Raw genomic sequence first — 21334 nt, forward strand, 5'->3', positions numbered from 1 at the left:
ATCAACTTGAGGATTTTCATTTGAAGAAGGGAATGTTTGGATTTATAGCAGCACAAGCATGCTACAAAACACGATCTCCTGGTATGTTTATAATTTGTGTATTTATAATTTTAATGTTAATATTTATGTTCAAGTCTTCTACTTCAACCTATATTCATAAAATACTATGTTTGTTTTCATGTAGAATGTTGGTAGGCTCAGTTTGGAGATGATGTTCCTGAATTGAAAGCTTTTACAGTTAAAGTTCTTAGCCTAATGTGTTCGGCTTCTGCATGCGAGCGTAATTGGAGCATCTTCAATCAAATTCATACAAATAGAAGAAATCGATTGGCGGCAGATCGAATGAACAAACTAATTTATGTTATGTTTAACAAAAAATTGAAAGATAGACATCTCAAATTGCAAAATCAGGGAAATATTGAGAATGAAATTGACCATTTGCTTGTTGATGAGCTGCAATCTGATAATGAATGGGTTACTGTTGATGTATCTGAAGTTGAAGCAGAAGGAGAAAGTCGTGTCAATGAAGCAACTACCCAAGTATATAAAAGAAAGAAACAAAGTGAGATTGGAGCTTCAAAAAAATTCAAAGGTATTTTTAAATATAATGAGTTATTTTGTATGTTACTATTGTTTCATTTTAGAGCTAATGAAATATTAACTGATATAGGAGATAAAGGAAAAAATGTTATAGATGAAGAAGAGTTTGAGGATGACTTTGACATTAATTATGAAGATTCTTCTGAAGACAATCAAAGTGATGATGAGCCTGCTTTGGGTCTTGATCCTAAGGGGATGTTATATTTTTAAGTAAGTTTATTTTAAATCTTGTATTCCAGTAATTTTAAGAATTCATAGTTGACATAATATTTTGTTATTTTTTATCATTTTTTAAAATTTTAAATTAATTTATTTTATTCATTTTGAGGCTTACGTCTCGCCTCACTTAGAAAAAACACATCAATTCCCGATTTCACCTTTTAAAACCTTGCAATTACTTTATTTAAAATAAAAAAAACATCCTAAAACCTCTATATATATATATATATATATATATTAGAATTATAAGAATCCACCACCTTAAAAAAATGTCGTCCTCGATATTTCTAAACCAAAATAAGTTGGAATAAACCTGGATACAGCTGTCTCATCTCATATTCCTTCTCATAAATAACATCTCTCCGGCAGTCATGTTTTTCCACTACATCTTGACTATCATAATCTATTTATTGCTTAATTTCTTTACATCATATGCCAGAATCCTATCTTGCTCTTTCTTATATCATAAGTTTGGATGAACCTCAACATCATTAGCAAATAATCTAATCCCAGAATCATATATCCACTTCCTTAAAGAAGATACATAAAATATATTATGTATATCTAACATATGATCATGTAACAATAACTTGTAAATAGAACTATTGATCCTCTCAGTAGTCCCAAAAGATTTAATGTACTTAGACTCAAGTAACTAATTCTTCCAAATATGCTGACACCTTTCATAGGGCTGATTTTCACATAAACAAAATCAACAACTTGAAATTCCACTAGCCTATGCTTTTGATCATAATATTTCTTCTGTGTATCCTATACAAATCTCAACCTTTCTCTGATCAAATGGAACTTTGTTGTAATGCCATCTACAAAAATAAATCCTATCACATGTCTATCACCCACCTCTGTCAAGGGGTCCTGCACTTCATACCGTACATAGCTTCATACGGAGCCATACCTATATTGGACTGATAATTATTATTATAAGCAATTTCTATTAGTGGAATATGATTATCCCAACTACTGCAAAAATCAAGAACACAAAGTCTCACAAGATCCTAAAGTACTTGAATAGTCATTTCGAACTATCCGTCTGTTTGGGGATAAAAAGCCGTACTTAAGTGTAATTTCATACACAGACTCTGTTGAATACATTTCCATTACCTGGAGGTAAACCGACCATTATGATTAGATATAATAACCTTCGGCACACCATTCAATATGATAATATCTCTAGCATATATCTATGCCAACCAATCTACCAGATCAATTTGTCAGACCATAATAAAATGCATCGACTTCATCAGACGATTAACAACAACCTAGGTAGCATCACACCCCTATCTTGATCGGGGAAACCCATAGGAAAATCCATCGTTATCACTTCTCATTTACACTCAAGAATAGATAACGACTGCAACTGACTACCTAGTTGTTAATGCTCTACCTTCACTTACTAATATGCATCACACTTTGACAGAAACTCTGCTATATCATTCTTCAATCTATGCCACCAGTATATACCTTTCAAATTTTCATACATCTTGCTGCTTCGTGGAAAAATAGTGTAACCTGAATAATATGTCTCATGTAGAATCTCAACTCTCAGACCATCAACAGAGGAAACTCATAATCAATCTTTGCAGAAGAAGATATCAGAATCAGATATTCGTAGTTCAAAATTTTTACCAGCTTTAATCAGATCAATTATTTTCATATATTATATATTTGACTTTTGAGCTTCCTGAATTCTTTCCTGTAAAGTAGGCTGAATAATCATCTGAGCTAACAAATATGAATCTGTATCAAATGATACTACCTCTATCTCCAGCTTCTTCAAATCTTGAATAAAGAAGTCTACAGAATTAAGCGATGAAAGAGAAGTACCTGACAACTTCCTACTCAAAACAACTGCTTGATACTAAATATGCAAACCATAATCCTTTATTAACTCAATCCATCTCATTTGTCTCAAATTCAAATCCTTATAAGAGAAGATGTACTTTAAACTCTAGTGATATGAAGAAATCTCACATCTAATTCAATACAAATAATGCATCGAAATCTTCAGAGAAAAAACAACACCAACTTCCTCTAGATCATGTTTCGGATAGTTCCTCTTATGTAGTTTCAACTGCCGAGATGCATATACAATAACTTTACTGCATTACATCAGCACACTCCCAATCCCTTTGGTGATGCATAACTAAAAATTGAAATGCATCTGTACCTAAAGTAATAGTCAGAATTGGAGCAGAAGTCAAATGATCATTTAATATTTGAAAACTCTCACACACTTTGGAGTCCACATAAAAGCTACTAACTTCCGAGTCAGTCTCATCCATAGCAAAGAAATATGAGAAAATTACTGAATAAATGCTTATAATAACTAACCAAACCTAAGAAATTATAAACCTCAGAAATTGTAATAGGCCTTGGCCAATCATAAACAACATGAACCTTCTACAAATCTACTGCAATACCAGCACTGCTCACTACATGTCCTAGAAAGAAAATGCTAGTCAACCAGAACTCACACTTCAAGAACTTAATATTAACTAGTGCTACCACAATCTCTAGAGCATTCCTCAAGTGTACTACATGCTCCTCAGATATGGAATAAATAAGAATACTATCTATAAATACGATCACAAACTAGTTCAGATTCAAATCCTTATGAGTGAAGATATATTTTAAACTCTAGTGATCTATAAAGATCTCATATCTGACTCCGTACAAATAATAACTCAGGTAAATCCTCTCATGTGGTTTCAACTACCAAGATGCATATGCAGAAGTTAAATGATCCTTGAGCATTTGAAAACTCTCCCACACACTGGAGTTCGTATAAAAGCTACCGACTTCTGAGTCAGTCTCGTCCATGGCAAAGAAATATGAGAAAATCCCTGAACAAACGTTCTATAATAACCAACCAAGCCTAAGAAACTATAAACCTCAAAAACTATAGTAGACCTTAGCCAATCAGAAACAATATGAACCTTCTGGGATCTACTGCAATACCTGCACTGTTCACTACGTGTCCTAGAAAGAAAATACTAGTCAACAAGAACTCACACTTCGAGAACTTAACATATATCTGATGTTGCCGCAGAATCTTTAGAGCAGTCTTCAAGCGTGCTACATGCTCCTTAGTTCTGGAATAAATCAGAATATTGTTTATAAAGATGATCACAAATTGATTTAAATACTTCCTAAAAACTTTGTTCATCAAAATCATTAAGACCACTGGGACATTAGTCACTCCAAATGGCATGATTAAAAACTCATAATGCCCGTACCTCGTGTTAAATGCAATCTTAGCCGCATTCTCCTCTCTCACCTTTAGCTGATGATAACCAGATCGCAGATTGATCTTAGAAATACTAAACATCAAACCGATTGATAAAATAAGTTATCAATCTTAGACAAGTGATACTTGTTTTTTATAGTGACTTTGTTCAATTCCCTGTAATCAATGTACATGTATATATCCTACTATCATTTTTCATCACAAATCAAATAGATGCTCCCCACGGAGACACACTAGGACGAACGAATCATCATCTGTCAACTAACTCCTAAGGGTGAACCTTCAACTCCTGAAAATCCTTAGAACTCATCCTATATCGAGCTTTCGAAATCAGGACTATACCTAAGAAAATATCTATAAAGAATATCTCTTTTTTTGGCGGTAAAATCACTAACTTTTTAGGGAAGACATCAAGAAATTCCTAAACCCCAGGAACACTACTTGTAGGTGCAGAACAGATGTGAGGATCTCTAACAAATGTCAAAGGCTGGACTACCTTTCCTCCAAAGTCTATCAACTTCCAGAGAAGAAATTAGACAGGATAAAATACCTTAAACTTCCAAAAATATATAGCTATCATTGCCCATAAATAAGACTCGCTTTTTCACACAATTAATCTGAGACTTGTACTGACTCTACCAATTCATACTCAAAATAACATCGATAATGCAAAAATTGATAGTAAAATCAAGTTAGACTTCCACATCCTTTTAGAGATCACAATATCAAAAAAATAAACTTTACTAGCTATCATACCATCTCTAGTCAGTAAATTAACAGTCAGAGAAAAAGACAATAAAACTAAAGGCAAAAACAGTAAAACGAAGAAATGCTCGGAAATAAATGATTAACTAGTTCCAAAATCAAATAAAATATAACATGGTTGATAAAAAATGTAAGTCATACCAGTAACCACATCTGGAGTATCTCGAGCCTCCTGCTAAGTCAAACTATAAACTTGTGGTTGTATAGGGGTTAAAGCAACAGGAATATTAGCATCCAACAAACCTCCAGAATCTTGTACTCATGATCACGGACCAACATCACGGTTACCATAAGTCTCAAAATATGGTCGAGGTGATACTGCCCTCAGCTTACACATGGTCGACTGCACATAGCTATCAACTCTCAAATCAGAACGTCTATCAAAGCCACCATGTGGACACTCAACAATCATGTGTCCAAACTGACAACAATGAAAAAACCTACCAAATGCTCCATAACACTGACCACTGTGCCTCCTTCCACACTATTTATATAATGAAGCCTTACTTGCTGAACCCCCAGAACTGGCAACACTACCTTTATCTGATCTATAAGAAACTATTACTAGTTGTCCCCTCCTAAACTCAGCAGGTTCAAACTTGCTCTTCTTCCTCGAATGGCTACTACCAACCATCTCACTATCAAACCACTTCTTGCTCGCAATCCATCACTTTTGAGTTGCTATCAAATTGGTCTCTATCCTCTTAGCCCTCTCGACCAACTGAGCAAAATAGATAATATCCTATGCTAGCAACTGCTGCCTCAAAGCATCTCAAAGTCCCCCCAAAAATTGGTAACACTTGTCATCTAAAGTGCTATCAACTATGGAGCATACCTGGAGAGCAGTAAACTCAGCCTTGTTTTGTATCATTGACATACTACCTTGAATTAACTTCAAAAAAGAGCTATGTAGCTTTCTCCAAGAAGATAGAGGTACAAACCAAATACTAAACGTCTTTGTAAACCCTTCCCAGGTGATCAGAGTATTTGCATGAACCTAGAACTTCTCTCTATATTGGCCCAATCACCAATGCTCTACCTCATCATCCAACATAAATGTAGCTAATGCAACTCTCCGCTTAGGAGGCTAATACATCCCATTCAAAGTCTTCTCTATTCTCATCAGTTAATCCTCAGCTGCTCTAGGTTCAAAAACACTAGAAAGTCTAGAAGACTGTAATCTCATGAAATTTTGCAAATATTTGTCCATGTGATCAGAACGGGTACCACAAATCTGTGTATAAGTCTCACCCACCAACTGTGCTAACTATACTTGCAATCTGAGAAACCACCTCATAAATGATCACAAGAGTTGTACCCTAAATCTGAGCTGTCTGATTAGAGCTCTGACCATTAGTCATATCTGGATCTAGCTAAGGTGGATCATCCATCACATAAATACTGAACAGAGCGGCATGCGACACATGCATATGAAAAATAAATAAAATGAGTGCCCAAAACTACCCAAAATCATCTCTCTTTACCAGATTAAACCCTATGGCTCTGTAACAATTCATTTATCCAACCAATACTTTAATATCCAAAAAAACTTAGCACAAACCGACTTGTATGGCCCAAAACTGCATACGTCATACTGTGTCCGATTATGGTAAAACTCAAACCCCAAGATTCAGTTGGAGAAGTACCGAAACAAATCTTCTAATTTAACGACACAACAGAGCCGCTACTAAATATAAATAAACTGAAAGACTAATGAATCTCAAAATGAATGTCTATTTATCATTCAAAAACATATATACAATCTGAGATATCTATAACAGCTCTTGGCAACAAACAACACTACAAAAGAAAAGCTAAGCCTACAAATAATAAAATTAACTAAACATACCTACAACACAGATCGGAGCCTGCTATCCAAAACTACTCAACTCACTCCTTACCCTTTCGTTGACCTAAAAACGAAAGTAAAAGTAAGAGTGAGCTAATACGATTCAGTAGGCTATTGCAGCCTAAAATAAAAATCAATAATTGAAACTAAAATAACTGAAAATACTATGCTATAATAATAAATTGAAATACTATACGAAAAGCTTAAACTGAAGTACATACTGAAACTGAATATATTTAAACAAATACTAAAATTAAATGAGTTATGATAAAATATTTTATAATGATTATAAAAAATGACTTTCAAGCCCAAATTTTCATATATCTTTGTTATCAGAATCTCACCTCAATAGCCCACTAGTTACGAGATAAATAGAATCTCACCTAAGTAGGCCACTGGCTCTAACATAATAGAATCCCACCTCAATCGCCCACTAGCGACGACATAATAAAATCCCACCTCGATTGCCCACTGGTGTCGGCATAACAAAATCTCGCCTCGATCGCCAACTGGTTTCGGCAAAATAGAATCCACCTTGGTCAACCACTGGCGCCAGCATAACATCACATCACATTACATTTTCTTTCATCATTATACACATATTTCGATGCAGTTTATTAAATAAATCATAATTGAAATAAATTTAAAATTCCCAAAATGTCTTAACGTAGGCAATATAAATACTATTGAGCAAAAAATCTTAATTTCAAAACATAACCAAATTACCATATATTATGTAAAACATCATTTTGAAGTGTTAATTGAACTAAATCACTATTTTTAGCTATCAATAAATTCTAAATATGCAATAATTGTTGATTTTCAAAATCACATGGCGAATTTTTTTTAGAAAATATTCATAATCTCAATCTTTATAATATACACAAATTTAGATGGTGAAAGTTTTACAAAAAAAAAAACTCATTTTTCTGTAATAAAAATATAAATTTGATTGAAAAAATCTCAAAAATATCAAATTATTGAAAACTGAAATAGGAAAAACAAAACAAACCTCGATAGGAGCAATTTTACCAGCTGGGCCGGCAAATAAAAATGGTCTACGACCGTCAAACCCTATCTTTTCTCTCTCCTTTCCTCTCTGTTTTTTCCTATTTCATCTCTGTTGCATGAAATGAAGGTATATTGGGATTAAATATGTTATTTAATAAATTATGTTCTTTGGAAGAGTCCGAGGTTTGCGGTTCTTACAATCTCTTTGTGAGTTCGATAATTATCTCTATCTTTCTCGTATATTCTTGTTCATCTCCTTTCTCCCCTCTTCATCCACCCAAGTCTTCCCTTATGTCATTTGTTCAGTTTTTTGGACCGTTAGATGTATGTTTCACAAACTAATTTAGTCCATGGTTGTAGACTATATACTAAATCCTGGAGTGATGGAAGACAGAAAACTACGGTATCCCCATTAGAAGGAACACACAGATATTGAGTGAAAATACAACACTTTACAAGAAATTAATCAATTGTAATATCCAGGTGAATGCACGAAGGGTTTATTCCTATTTAATTGTGAGTGGTTCGATCCCCTAACAAGTAGAGGATATGGTGCATGACCTAAGTGATATGCTAAATTTGATCCATTCATAATAGCACACCAAGCAACTCAAGTGTACCATGCAACAAATCCAGCTAGAGTAAGAGACAAATAGGACTGGTATGTAGTCATAAAAACTAAGCCGCGTGGGACTGTTGAAAGTTATGAAATTACGCAAATGGCACACCTTGAAGAAAAAATGTCTAACTTTAGGGAACCTACCATTAATTCTAAAGACCCACTGCATGCTTTAGTTGGTGGTGATTCACAATGGGAAGAGATTGACAGTCATAGTGAGGAAAGTAGTGAAACTAAATCAGAAGATGAAAAATGTGTGAGCGCATGAGATTCAACATCGAGTGATGAGCTTGAATGATATATATGTTCTCATTTCATTTTTGTAATATGTCGTTTATATATTTGTTTCATTACATTCTCTTTTCATTATTTTGATTCATAACTTATGTCTCTTTATTATATGTGTGCAGAAGGCATCTAAGGATGAATCTCATAGATCCATCACATCAAGTTTTGGTGGGCAGAAGCATGTGACTTCAAGCCCTTAATTTCCCTGAGCCAGATTTTCCTTCATACCTAGGCTTTTAGTTGTTTCCTAATACTAGAGCTGGAATTCAGGAACCAAGAGCATTAAATAATTATCTCACGTTAGCAGGCATTAATGCTTTGTATTAGCCCCTTTTCCCATTACTGCTAGCCAAATCCTCTCAAGGGAATTCAATTCCTTTCCTTACCAGTTCTCTCACCCGCCCCCCTCTCAATTTTGAAAACCAAAAAAATCAATTCCCTCCTGCCGTGAAGCGTTATTTCCTAACAGCCAAAGTAATTCTTTGGAAATATTTTTCAAAAGCTGAGGTTCTCGAGGCCGAAACTTTCACCCATGCATCCCCCTCATTAAACTCTTCCAAAACTCATTATTCTTAATTGGAAATCCCGTTCATCCCTGTTCTCACCTGCTGGCCAAAATTTCCAAGTCCCATGCAATAGCTATTCCCCATTAAATCCTTCCCAGAACTCCTTCCCACATTAAGCCCTCTACCTTCTGCCACTGCAGCCAAGGAATTTCCAGCCACTGTCCTTGCTTCCCCACCCTACAGAAGCCTCAAACGGCTGCTGCCCTGGAAATTCCAGCAAAAATATCTTGCTGTCCAGCACTTTGGAAGACCACGAACTGCTGTCCCTGCTGCAGCTTTTCCCATTCTACATCAGTTTGGGGGATAAATATAGATTTATTCCAGTTTTTGCAAGGAACAATTTCAGATTTTGGAGAGGAGATCCTCTCCGTAGCAAAGTCGGCGTTTCGTCGTGACGTCAGCATAGAGATCGACGCCACCATTGAAGATTACGTGGATCGGATACTAGTTTCCCTATCAACCGCCATCGACGAATACTACCGTCCATCCGAGTGGCCACGCTTGCACTGATCATCAGCCCCTCCAGCTCTGAATAGCTTTCCCGTGGACAGTAATGTAAGCTCCCTCTTCATCGTGGTGATCACATTAGTGTGCTAATATCTTTCTTCCATTAACCGCAAGAGAGCTTGAGTGAGGGAAACTCAAGGTGACTTTTCTAAATATTAACCTGCGGATTATTGTTAAAGTGCATTCGTCATTACTCGCATGTTTGTTATTGTTTTAAATTGTTGTGCCTAATGAGCTTGCAACAATGCCTAAGCAATTTTGCAACTCAGATTTCATTAAATCATTAATTGTGACTCGTTAATCTTTATATCGACTTGCTTACTCCGTTATCTTATTATGTCTCCGTGCAATTCTTGATTGGTTTCACATCATCTTGGTATCAGAGCATGGCTAGCATGCTTTACACATGCTAGATGCATCCTAGGAGTCTAATTTGATTTGTCCTTAGTCGCTTGCATGCGTAACATCATTTAGATAGTTTTAACTTCTGTTTTCCTTGTGCTGTCCCGAAAATTCTGCAGTAGTTTCTTCATGTTACATAAGCATATTTCATTGTTTAAGTGCTGCCATCATCACCCTAACACCCATAATAGTCTAGGCCACTTAGACAATTGAATTAACTTGCTGTCCACTAAATCCCTGCACTGTTTAGTGACATTAAACTTGTGATAACTTGCTGTCCACACCCTAGAGTCCATCCAAATTGCTTAGATAAACGTCGTCCATCATTTTAGTTTGCTGTCCTGTTTTTCCAACGGCTGTAGTTTGCTGTCCACACAAAATTCTGCAGTGTTTGGTAGCATTTAAGTGAGTCTAACCTTGGATTAGGGTGCTACCTAAGCCTTAGCATCCTCCCTAAACACCTAGTGACCTAAACCCTTCTTGAAGCTTGCTGTCCAGTAATTTTTCCTGCACCTTATAGCAAGTCGAGATGGTGTTTCCTCTTTGAAGAGAGAAGTACCTTGCACCCAATCTTCATTATGGTTCACTTGACACTTACCCATGGACTCGATAAGACTCCAAAAGAGTTTAGATGACATCGTTAACCTAGTGGGCAATATAACTAGAATTATGACGGAGAAACCCATTGACTATCCCCACTCTAATTACATGCCCCACTCAGCTTTTCACCCGAGACCTGAGCCTACGCATCCACGACCTCACTTAGAGTCACCTTACCGTCTACCCACCTTTGATGGTTCCTCGGATCCTTACTACTTTAGGGAATGGGCTAGACAACTAGAAGACTATTTTGAATCATGTCATATCCCTGAGTCCCACAAGGTTAGCATCGCTAAGTCTCACCTTAAAGGTCGAGCTCTTCAATTTTGGGCAAGAATGGAAGATCATAAAGAGTCTCGCGGTGAGTACTCTACATGGAAAGACATGAGGCGAGATCTTAATTTAAAATACCGACCATCTACTATTGACCGTCATCTAGAGCATCACCCTACCTCTTTCGCTGGGACAACCCGTGGACCTTACTGTGGTCAAGACCATCCACCCATTAGTCACATCCGGGTTGCTGCCCCACCCTATAGGTCTTCACCTTAACCTTGATGGCCGACCCTCTATTGGGTCTTCTGTTAGACCAATCTCTTATGACTCCCCACTTGGACCTACTTCTAGCCATCCCAGTCAACCTTTAGCCTCCCCAGTCCATAACCCTGCAAGTATGATTATAATAAAGGAAAACATTAAGAAGAAGAGGTTCCCTGAACCTAAGACTGAGTGCATCCATTTCGTGGATGCTAGTGATGTCACTAATGACGAAGAATTCTTTGAGGATGGAACAGAAGTGATTGAGTCAGACCCTCAGAATGACTTAAACCCTGAGCTAGGAAAGTTAGAACCTGTAAACGTCGACACCTTAACCCACCCCGATCCTAGTCTCCTCGAGGATAAGTCTTTGGACAAAGTATGCCTGGACGATAGGAATATGATCTGGAAAGAAGCCAATCTGGCCTTGGACATATTGTATTTAAATTCGGAAGATCCTAATTTAGTCGTATTACCTACTGAGTTGACTTTGGAGAATCTTGATGGTAATAGTCTCGAGTTGGAAGTGGTTCAACGACACTTACTACCTGATTTAATTCCCGATTTAATTGACCCAAAACCCATTTATCCTGATTCTAATGAGCATAGTACTATGAGTTCGGAAGCTACTGATTTGGGTCTGAAAGTTTCTTAGCCGAATTTGAGTAATGAATCTCCTTTTGTTTTATTGGAGTCTAGTTTAGGAGTGACTCATCTAGAGTTACATTTTAACAAGTGTGTCATTCTTGATTGGACTTATCTCTCCATTCCTCGTACCGACAACAACATTAGAGAGAATCTTAGCACCACTCTAACTGTTGTGCCCACTTCTGATAGGAATACCTTACCCCATTTCTTGAGTCTCATACCTGCTGGTGACTCTTTGGACTATCCTCTTATGGTAGTGAGTCAGGACCCATCTTCTTATCATATCCATGACTCCTCCAACATGTCCTCTTTAGTCTTGTCCTCCCCTATTAAGGACCACACTCTCCTAGTTGGATGAATTTGATAGATTACACCGCTACCCCTAGGAGACTAACCTCGACCCTAGCTGAAACTTTACATAGAAGTGTCTTAGTAGCTAAGGATGTCTTTATTGCTCCCCCTAAACCAATTCCCTTAAATTTGGAAACTTTAAGTCCCCACATTTTATGTTTAACCCATCGTTATGCTTATCTATATGTGCTTGTGAGTCTGTGTGTTTGCATGTTCGTTTCCCGTCGAGTTTGTCTCTGTTTAAAGCTTTGGTGTAAGCCCCAAGTCTTGTCATTCATCATGCACATCGGGTTTGTCGCATCAGCATTTGCATCTCTCCTTCAGAAATTGCAAAATGAGATTAATAAGAAAATTGAGTTAAGAAATGTTAATTATAAGCTTAATACTGGTCATGATAAAATATTTAAAGAATTCAAAGTTGGTGATTTTGTGATGATGTGGATTCGTCCAGAACGGTTTCCTGAAGGAACCGTTAAGTTACATGCTCGAAGCGCAGGACCTTTTAAAATAATTTCAAAGATAAACAGTAATGCCTATGTGCTAGACCTTTCTGAAGGTTTCAATATTAATCCTACGTTTAATATTGAAGATCTTATAGCCTTCGAGGGACCAGAGTTTAGCCCTACCAATCCACTATATAATGAGCCTTGTGTGAACCTTCCCAGTGAGAACCCCAGCCTACCCCCACTCCCCAATTTGTCATATTTATCCAATATAGAAAGATTGAAGCAATACTTGATCATATCCACTAAAGAAGGTGGGTGCCAAAAGTACATAGTTCATTGGAAAGGGAAATCGAAGACGGAGGACATGTGGTTTGATCCGGAGGAGCTGCAGATAAGTGGACCCCGGCTTACTAGAGTGGATTATTCGACGGGGTCGAGTTTTCTCCCACCTGGGGAGAATGATGAGGACATTGTCAGCAATTTTGACACGTGTACTATTGGAGACGCCGGAGATTGACGGCCACGATCAGGAGTTTTATTTTGAGTCTTTTTATGTAATAGTTTATTTTATTTTTCAGTTTTTTCCGTTTTTGCCCTTATGAGTATTTGGTCGCTATTGTAGCCCAAGGGGCATTTTAGTCTTTTATTTTTCTTTGTCATTTTGAGGCCTATATATATGGCCATTTTCTTATGTAGGAGGATGATGAATTATTGATAATGAAATTTCTTTATGTTCTTGTTGATCTCTTAGTGAGTTCATGTGATCTCTTAGTGAGTTCATGAGAGGAGAAGTTCGAGGAGGGTAATTTGCAATACCCGTCAATCTTTGGAAGAGTCCGAGGTTCGCGGTTCTTACAATCTCTTTGTGAGTTCGTTAATTATCTCTATATTTCTCGTATATTCTTGTTCATCTCCTTTCTGTTAGCATGCTACACATGCTAGATTGCATTCTCTAGGAGTCTAATTTGATTGTCCTTAGTACGCTTGCATGTGCGTAACAATCATTAGATAGTTTACTATCTGTTTTCCTTATGCGTATTTCCCGAAAATCATGCATAGTTATTTCTTCTGTTTAATAAGCAATTTCGATTGGTTTTAGAGTGCTTGCCTTATCATCACCACTACACCCATATATAGTCTAGGACTTTAGAACAGATTGAATTAATTTAGCTGTCCACTATAATCCCATTCACCGATCGGTATTAGGTTGACAATTTTTTAAATGTGATTAATATACGTCCACACCCCTAGAGTACACATCCAAATTGCTTGTTAGTATATACGTGTGTCCATCATTTTAGTTTGCTGTTCCGTTTTTCCAACGGCTGTAGTTGCTGTCCACACAAAATCTGCAGTGAAATTGGTAGCATTAAGTGAGTTCTACCTTGTGATTAGCGTGCTACCTAAGCGGCTATAGCATACCTCCTCTAAATCACTAGGGTACACTCTAAACCTTCTGAAGCTGCTTGTATCCAGTACAATTTTCCTGCACTAAATTACATATAGCACAGTCGCATGATGGCGTGTTCCTCTTTGAAGAGAGACGTACCTCTGCACCCCAATCTTTCATGTATGGTTCACTTGGAGGCACTTACGCCCAATAGGACCCGATAGACTCGCAAAAGAGTTTAGATAATCGTTAACCTATGTGGCAATAGTAACTAGAATTATGACGGAAGCAAACCCATTACATCCCCAGCTCTTATATGCCGCCACTCGGCTTTCACCGCGGACCTGAGCCTAGCGCATCCACGACCTTCACTTAGAGTCACGCTTACGATCTTCTACCGAACCTTTGATGGTCTTCGACTCTATACTTTTAGGTGAATGGGTAGACAAACTAGTATGACTATTTGAATCATGTCATATCCCTGAGATCCACAAGGTTAGCATCGCAAGTCTCACCTTAAAGGTCGAGCTCTCAATTGGGCAAGAATGGAAGATCATAAAGAGTCTCGCGGTTGATTATCTACATGGAAAGACATCGAGGCGAGGATCTAATTTAAATGCTGTCCAGCACTTTGGAAGACCACGAACTGCTGTCCCTGCTGCAGCTTTTCCCGTTCTACATCAGTTTGGGGGATAAATATAGATTTATTCCAGTTTTTGCAAGGAACAATTTCAGATTTTGGAGAGGAGATCCTCTCCGTAGCAAAGCCGGCGTTTCGTCGTGACGTCAGCATAGAGATCGACGCCACCATTGAAGATTACGTGGATCGGATACTAGTTCCCTATCAACCGCCATCGACGAATACTACCGTCCATCCGAGTGGCCACGCTTGCACTGATCATCAACCCCTCCAGCTCCGAATAGCTTTCTCGTGGACAGTATTGTAAGCTCCCTCTTCATCGTGGTGATCACATTAGTGTGCTAATATCTTTCTTCCATTAACCGCAACAGAGTGAGGGAAACTCAAGGTGACTTTTCTAAATATTAACCCGCGGATTATTGTTAAAGTGCATTCGTCATTACTCGCATGTTTGTTATTGTTTTAAATTGTTGTGCCTAATGAGCTTGTAACAATGCCTAAGCAATTTTGCAACTGAGATTTCATTAAATCATTAATTGTGACTCGTTAATCTTTATATCGACTTGCTTACTCCGTTGTCTTATTATGTCTCCGTGCAATTCTTGATTGGTTTCACATCAGATTCACAATGGAAAGAGATTGACAGTCATAGTGAGGAAAGTAGTGAAACTAAATCAGAAGATGAAAATGTGTGAGCGCATGAGATTCAATATCGAGTGATGAGCTTGAATGATATATATGTTCTCATTTCATTTTTGTAATATGTCGTTTATATATTTGTTTCATTACATTCTCTTTTCATTATTTTGATTCATAACTTATGTCTCTTTATTATATGTGTGCAGAAGGCATCTAAGGATGAATCTCATAGATCCATCACATCAAGTTTTGGTGGGCAGAAGCATGTGACTTCAAGCCCTTCAAGAAATACTGGTACTGACAACCAGACCAGATCTCACAACCTACTGTGACTGCTCAGCTTCCTACAGCTTCAGTTCATAACATTATTAATACCATCCCATGCTTCCCTTTATCAGGACAACCCCTTTTATCCATATTATCCACCACCACCACCATCTCAGGCAGGCCCGTCCACATATCAATACCCTTCATACATAGCCTCTCTACTACCCACCTCTACCACAGGCATATCATGCAGGACCTTTTACATCAACCATGCAGAGGGCTGAGGGCAGTTCAGAGGGTTCAGACAAGCACATGCAAATTAAGCCATATGGTGACACGTAATTATGCATTTAAATAGAATTTTTTAGTATAGTCAATTTTCTCTAATGTATAATATTTACTTAATGGTCTAAGCCCTCTAGACAAACAAAGCATAATATTAAGTATATCATAAGGAACCAATATAATGCTTCCTATATATCATGGAAGAAAATACTGCCAGAAGTCTGGGATATGTGGTTACATGAGTTTGTGGTAAAGAAATGCTAACGTAGTTGTTGCCTTTACTTTAACTATATTTTTGAATCAACTCAATTCTTTTATGCTATACAGAAAGATTTTAAGTGACTAGCTCAATACAATGAATGATCAGAAAGAATTTTGAGAAGATAGGATCCGCTCACCTGCGAGATATGTTTACAAATATTCGAAAGTAAGGTGAGTGACCTCAAGAATTGGTGAGAATTTCAGCTAATCTAAACCGAGCTGGGAAACCTAAATTATACTTGGAGGGGAACAAAACAAACAAAATTAGGCTTCAGATGTGGGGCATGGGTAGATCCCTCCATACAGGAGGTTCAGTTCTGCATATCAAGCATAGATGTTGTTTGGTATAATTTCTATGTTAAGTATCTTTAAATGTTTTCATTGAACTACATAAAAACACAGTCATTTAACTTTCGAAAAAACAAGCACTTGGACGGGAACATACTCTGTTGGAAATACATACACACATTAATGTCAGGAGAATCAGCAATGAGTAGATCGGAGATTTAGGAAAGCCTAAGTACTAGAATTTTCATTGAAATTATGTTTTTAAGTTATTTATATATTTCATATATTTTAGGAGAACAACGTAAGACTATGTGATGCACAAACACATGCTTTTGTGGTGAGAAATCCTCTGTGAAATCTACACAGGCTTCAGGGTATAATTTGTGGTCCCAAGCTATTGGGGGGATGCATCATGGGAGAGTGTATGAATTTGGCTCACAAACATATGCATATGAAGCTTTTATTGGCTAATTTCGTCAACCAACTTCATTTTTTTTAAACATGTATTTTTGAACATGATGTTTTCAAGTAATCTGAGCATGACAAATATGAAAGCCAAACACGACAAATGCTGAAAAAGGTAATAATCTGCTGACATCCTGAAACTCATAAAAGCAATCTCAATATCTAAAACAGGTTACATGCTCATGAACAAAGATCCTGCAATAAATCACAAAGTTCAAACAACGACATTATGTTCATTTTAAATACTTAACACCCAGATATCCAACCCCTCAAAAATTCAAATATCTATTCCAAAATTTTCAAACAATTATATACGAGAAATTGAACAGTGGAGGGGCAATCTTATATCTAGCTTTTATGACAATCAAAGAACAAAGACATACTGCTAGAAAACAACGTTGGGTTTTAATTAGCTAACATATGACGCAATTGCTCAAAAAAAAAAATGACCTCCAAGACTTCATCAAACTCAACAAGGCTCTTTCTTATTCCAAAAAAGTATCTCTCTGCATTTACTTGAAGGTCCAAAAGCTGTAATTATGTAAACAAAATGATCTTAGCAAAAATTATTCATGATAATTACCAACAGAAGCAACAACAACAATAGCATTGATAACAAGGAAAAAATTTTATAAGACCTGTTTTACAACTGCACGACCCTCAATTGGTATGTCCTCGTTATCTGTTATCTTTGATATGAGCTTTATAGCCCACTCCGTATCAAAATTGAACTTCTGAAACATCTCATCCTGTAAACTGTTAAATGAAATGTTAATTTATTGATTCATCTAAAAGAAAACAATGTCACTGAATCAACAGACTTTACAAACAAAAATTCAGTTAATAATCAATGCTTCATAACGAGAAGAACAAGGAAGAATAATCTTAAGGATGAAGCTAACGCAACAATATCCAAGAAAAAATAACCAACTGAAAACTCATATCATGAAAGAGAAATTACTAAAATTCTATATTCATGACTCCGAGGTTCAGAACACATGAGAAATTACTTAAACATTGATACAGATCCATGCTAAGAAATACTTAGAAGAGGATCAAGAAACCAGATACTCGACACTCCCCTGGTAAAGGAACAGGGTAACCAAAAACACATAAAACGTCTAGGATACATAAACCTTCTCGTCATTGATTTATCAAGTTTTAAGAGACCAAATTAGAAGTGTTTCTGATCCATGGCTCAACAAACTCTTTCAGCTGGAACAAGGATAAAAGAAACATCATGTCGACTCCACATTCTCCAAAATGTCTTAAAGGATCAAAATGAGCTAATTATTGATATCGGGCCAGGAAAAAGCTTAACATATGGATACATCAAAAGAACTCTCGAAAGGTCATTCAACATGACAAACAAATGTAGCGTGCTCTAGTTGTAAATTACACTAATTGGGGAATAAATGGTGTGCCCATGTTTGTCCAACAGCATTGATTTGAGACCTTAAAGCAAGGACACATAATTAAAACTCAAACTTGTAGCTATGATCCACGCTTAAATTGTTTTTTTTTTTTTTTTTTACCTCCATTATAATTTTGGCTCGTCGTGATTATTCAACAAGTTTTATACTGGTTGTCGATTACCTAAAGCAACCCTCCATTTTTCTCATTTAGGACTTGAGACCTGGCAACGATAGTGTTAGATGGATATACGTGAAAAGGTTGGAGTAGCTCCAATGGAAGATAAGATTAAAGAGAGTCACCTTAGATGGTTTGGTCGCATTAAACGGAGGCCTTCTGATGACCCGGCTAGGAAAGTTGAGGTATTATATTTGAATTATGTTAAAAAAGGAAGAGATAGACATAAAAAGGGTTGATTAGAAAATAATAGAAATGATCTTTCTTTATTAGATTTAAATGAGAATTTGATTTTTAACAGTTGGCGAAAAATGATTCATATAGCCGATCCCACATAGTGGGACAAAGGCTTGATGTTGTTGTTGTAGTATAATTTTGGCTCGTAGTTCAAAGGTGTGCACAGGATTGTCCAATCGCATCAGTTTGAGACTTCAAAAGTCTCAAAAATGAATTGAGTATTGATGATGTTTGATCAAGAAAAAGCTCATTTCAGTCTAACAAGTGAATGCATCAAACGAAAACTTGAAATGCATCAACATGACAAGCAACTACAGCATACTCTAGAAATTCATAACACTCATTGGGCGAGAATTTTTTTACCACCATTTTCTACCTTGTAGTTCAAATGCATTCTCAAAGTTTCTCAATCACATCAATTTGCAACCCAAAAGACCCATATTAACACTCTTAAATGTGGCCGCTAACTAATGCTACATTGTCCCTCCCCACCCAAAAAAAAGTCAACCCTAGCATACACTATCTCAGAAGCGAAAAGGTGTTGGTGAGGCTTTCATGTGACTTGCCCAACCTTGCAAGCTTGGGATACCGGTTGACTCCCCAACAAGGCCTACTCAACTCTCAAAATCAAAGTAGCTAGCATTTTTAGTCCTGCATCATAAGTTTTGTGATTTTGGCTCCATCCTTCATCAATAAAAAGGGAGATGAGAAAGGGAATAAAAAAATTTCTAGATTAAAAAAATAGAGATTATGAAAACTATTGGAGACGAAAAATCACTACAAAAAAATTTCACAAAGTGAGCCTCATAATAAGGTGATTCTAAAAAAATAATATTTTATGATTTTTCTTTCTCACCTCAATTTTGCCAATTGAATCTCGCGGGGATGATCGAGAATTTTTTATTTTCAACATATTTGAAATATTTTGTAATCAAGTACAGTACAAAAACTAATGATTATCCGGAAGGACAAAAATATTATTTAACTATGAACTCCAAAACAAACTTACATTTTATCTTAAAATGCTTAGAGATTTACACCTACACAATATGTAAGATTGAATAAGATTTATTTTTATTCCGGGTACATGTTCCTCACCACAATAGTTAATTACATCCCAAACATATTTGGCATTTGAGAAAAATTGTTATTACAATAATGATTTATATTTTTTTATCAAAATATTGGGCAACTTTTTTATATAATTTCAAGAGTTTTATTTAAAAAAATTGGTCTTTAGAATTTCAATGCTAAAGGGATCAACTTAGAATTAATTTTGAATAAAATTCAAGGGGAAAATATAAGAGTATCTGATTCTATAAAGCTCAAAGGTATTCAATATTATATATGTGTTGGGCCTTATATTTTAAGATCGAATTTATATTTAAGCTGATAAATTTCATTTAGAAAATTGGGTTTTATATTCCAACAACACAAGATTCACCAAATGTGAATGAGAGGACTTATGACGTAATTGAGAACATCAATAAATAGTAATTCAAACCTAATGCAGAGAACTTAAAAACTTGAAATCTCACATGGAATTAAGTAAACCCAATATTTTGTCCTACAAAACTTCCTATAAATAACAGCTAGTTAAACCTACCTAAGCACTTTTAAAACGATGCAGCCTTCATCTAAATGCATATGCAAGATAGGCTTAACTGTATTGATTTTAGGAATGAGTTACTAGTTAAACTAAGATACCTAATCATGGGGTATGCATATGCCGACTCCTAATAAAATTATTTTATTATCTAATTTTTAAAGTGAGGGCTTTTATTTTTATATGCAACTCACAAAATTATGCAAAAGATATTCATCAACAAATATATGTGTTAGATGCTAATTGTTAAGCAAATCCATACGAATAAGCAAGCAGTCAAATACTGTATTGCACACTAAAATCTATAGGTTGCTTTGAATTTCATTTTAGTTTTAAAAAATCAGCTTATTTTTATAAACTATTTAAATTTTATTTTAAAAAAAATCAAATTAATCCCAAATTCTTAGTAACCCAATTTAATCATAGAGTTTTGCACTACTACAATCTAGTTTCTTAGCAATTAAAAAGTGATCCAACTTGGCCCCCTCTTAATAGAACTATTCTAATTGGCTGAAAGTGTCGCCGCTTCAAGGAAAATATCTTTATTCGTAATTTGAGGGCATTTTAGTAAAAGCTAATTTAGAAATTCTATTCTTTTAAACTCTCGCCTATCAAAACACCTAGTGCTTAAACACTACAGCCATGCGAGCTATATACAACTTGAAATAAATGGCAAGACCTAGAGTTTGTGAATGGGATTGGCAAACACATCTTTAACAAAGGCAAGGGAGCGGACGATGCCTTGTCCACAAAATGCATCAACAAAAAATCACTCAGAGATAAATTACATGAAATAGAATTCAAATGCAAATATTACAATAGCAGAATAACATAAAATATAAAAATTGCATAAAAGTATCATGTAACATTAAGTCCAATTCCAAGTTCTTCTTTTCCTAGTTCCGAACTCATCTACAATTAATTTCGAAAGAATTAAATAATAGTATGATAACAACACAAAAGTCATATGTGTTGTCATCACTAATGGGT

The 21334-nt window shown here is 36.1% G+C and overlaps 1 protein-coding gene across 1 annotated transcript in view; it reads right to left on the reverse strand.

Annotated features, from left to right (window-relative positions):
• Positions 1-21334, reverse strand: part of LOC110112057 (protein translocase subunit SECA2, chloroplastic-like) — a 49666-nt gene that overhangs the window by 16331 nt on the left and 12001 nt on the right. The window contains exons 2-3 of the mRNA XM_020844137.2: positions 17550-17667; positions 17362-17442 (exon numbers count right to left, since the gene is read on the reverse strand). Coding sequence (XP_020699796.1) covers positions 17362-17442; positions 17550-17667 — 199 coding nt within the window. The remainder of the gene's footprint in view (positions 1-17361; positions 17443-17549; positions 17668-21334) is intronic.

Source organism: Dendrobium catenatum, unplaced genomic scaffold, assembly GCF_001605985.2.
Source record: "Dendrobium catenatum unplaced genomic scaffold, ASM160598v2 original_scaffold_265479, whole genome shotgun sequence".
NCBI classification, from domain to species: Eukaryota; Viridiplantae; Streptophyta; class Magnoliopsida; order Asparagales; family Orchidaceae; genus Dendrobium; species Dendrobium catenatum.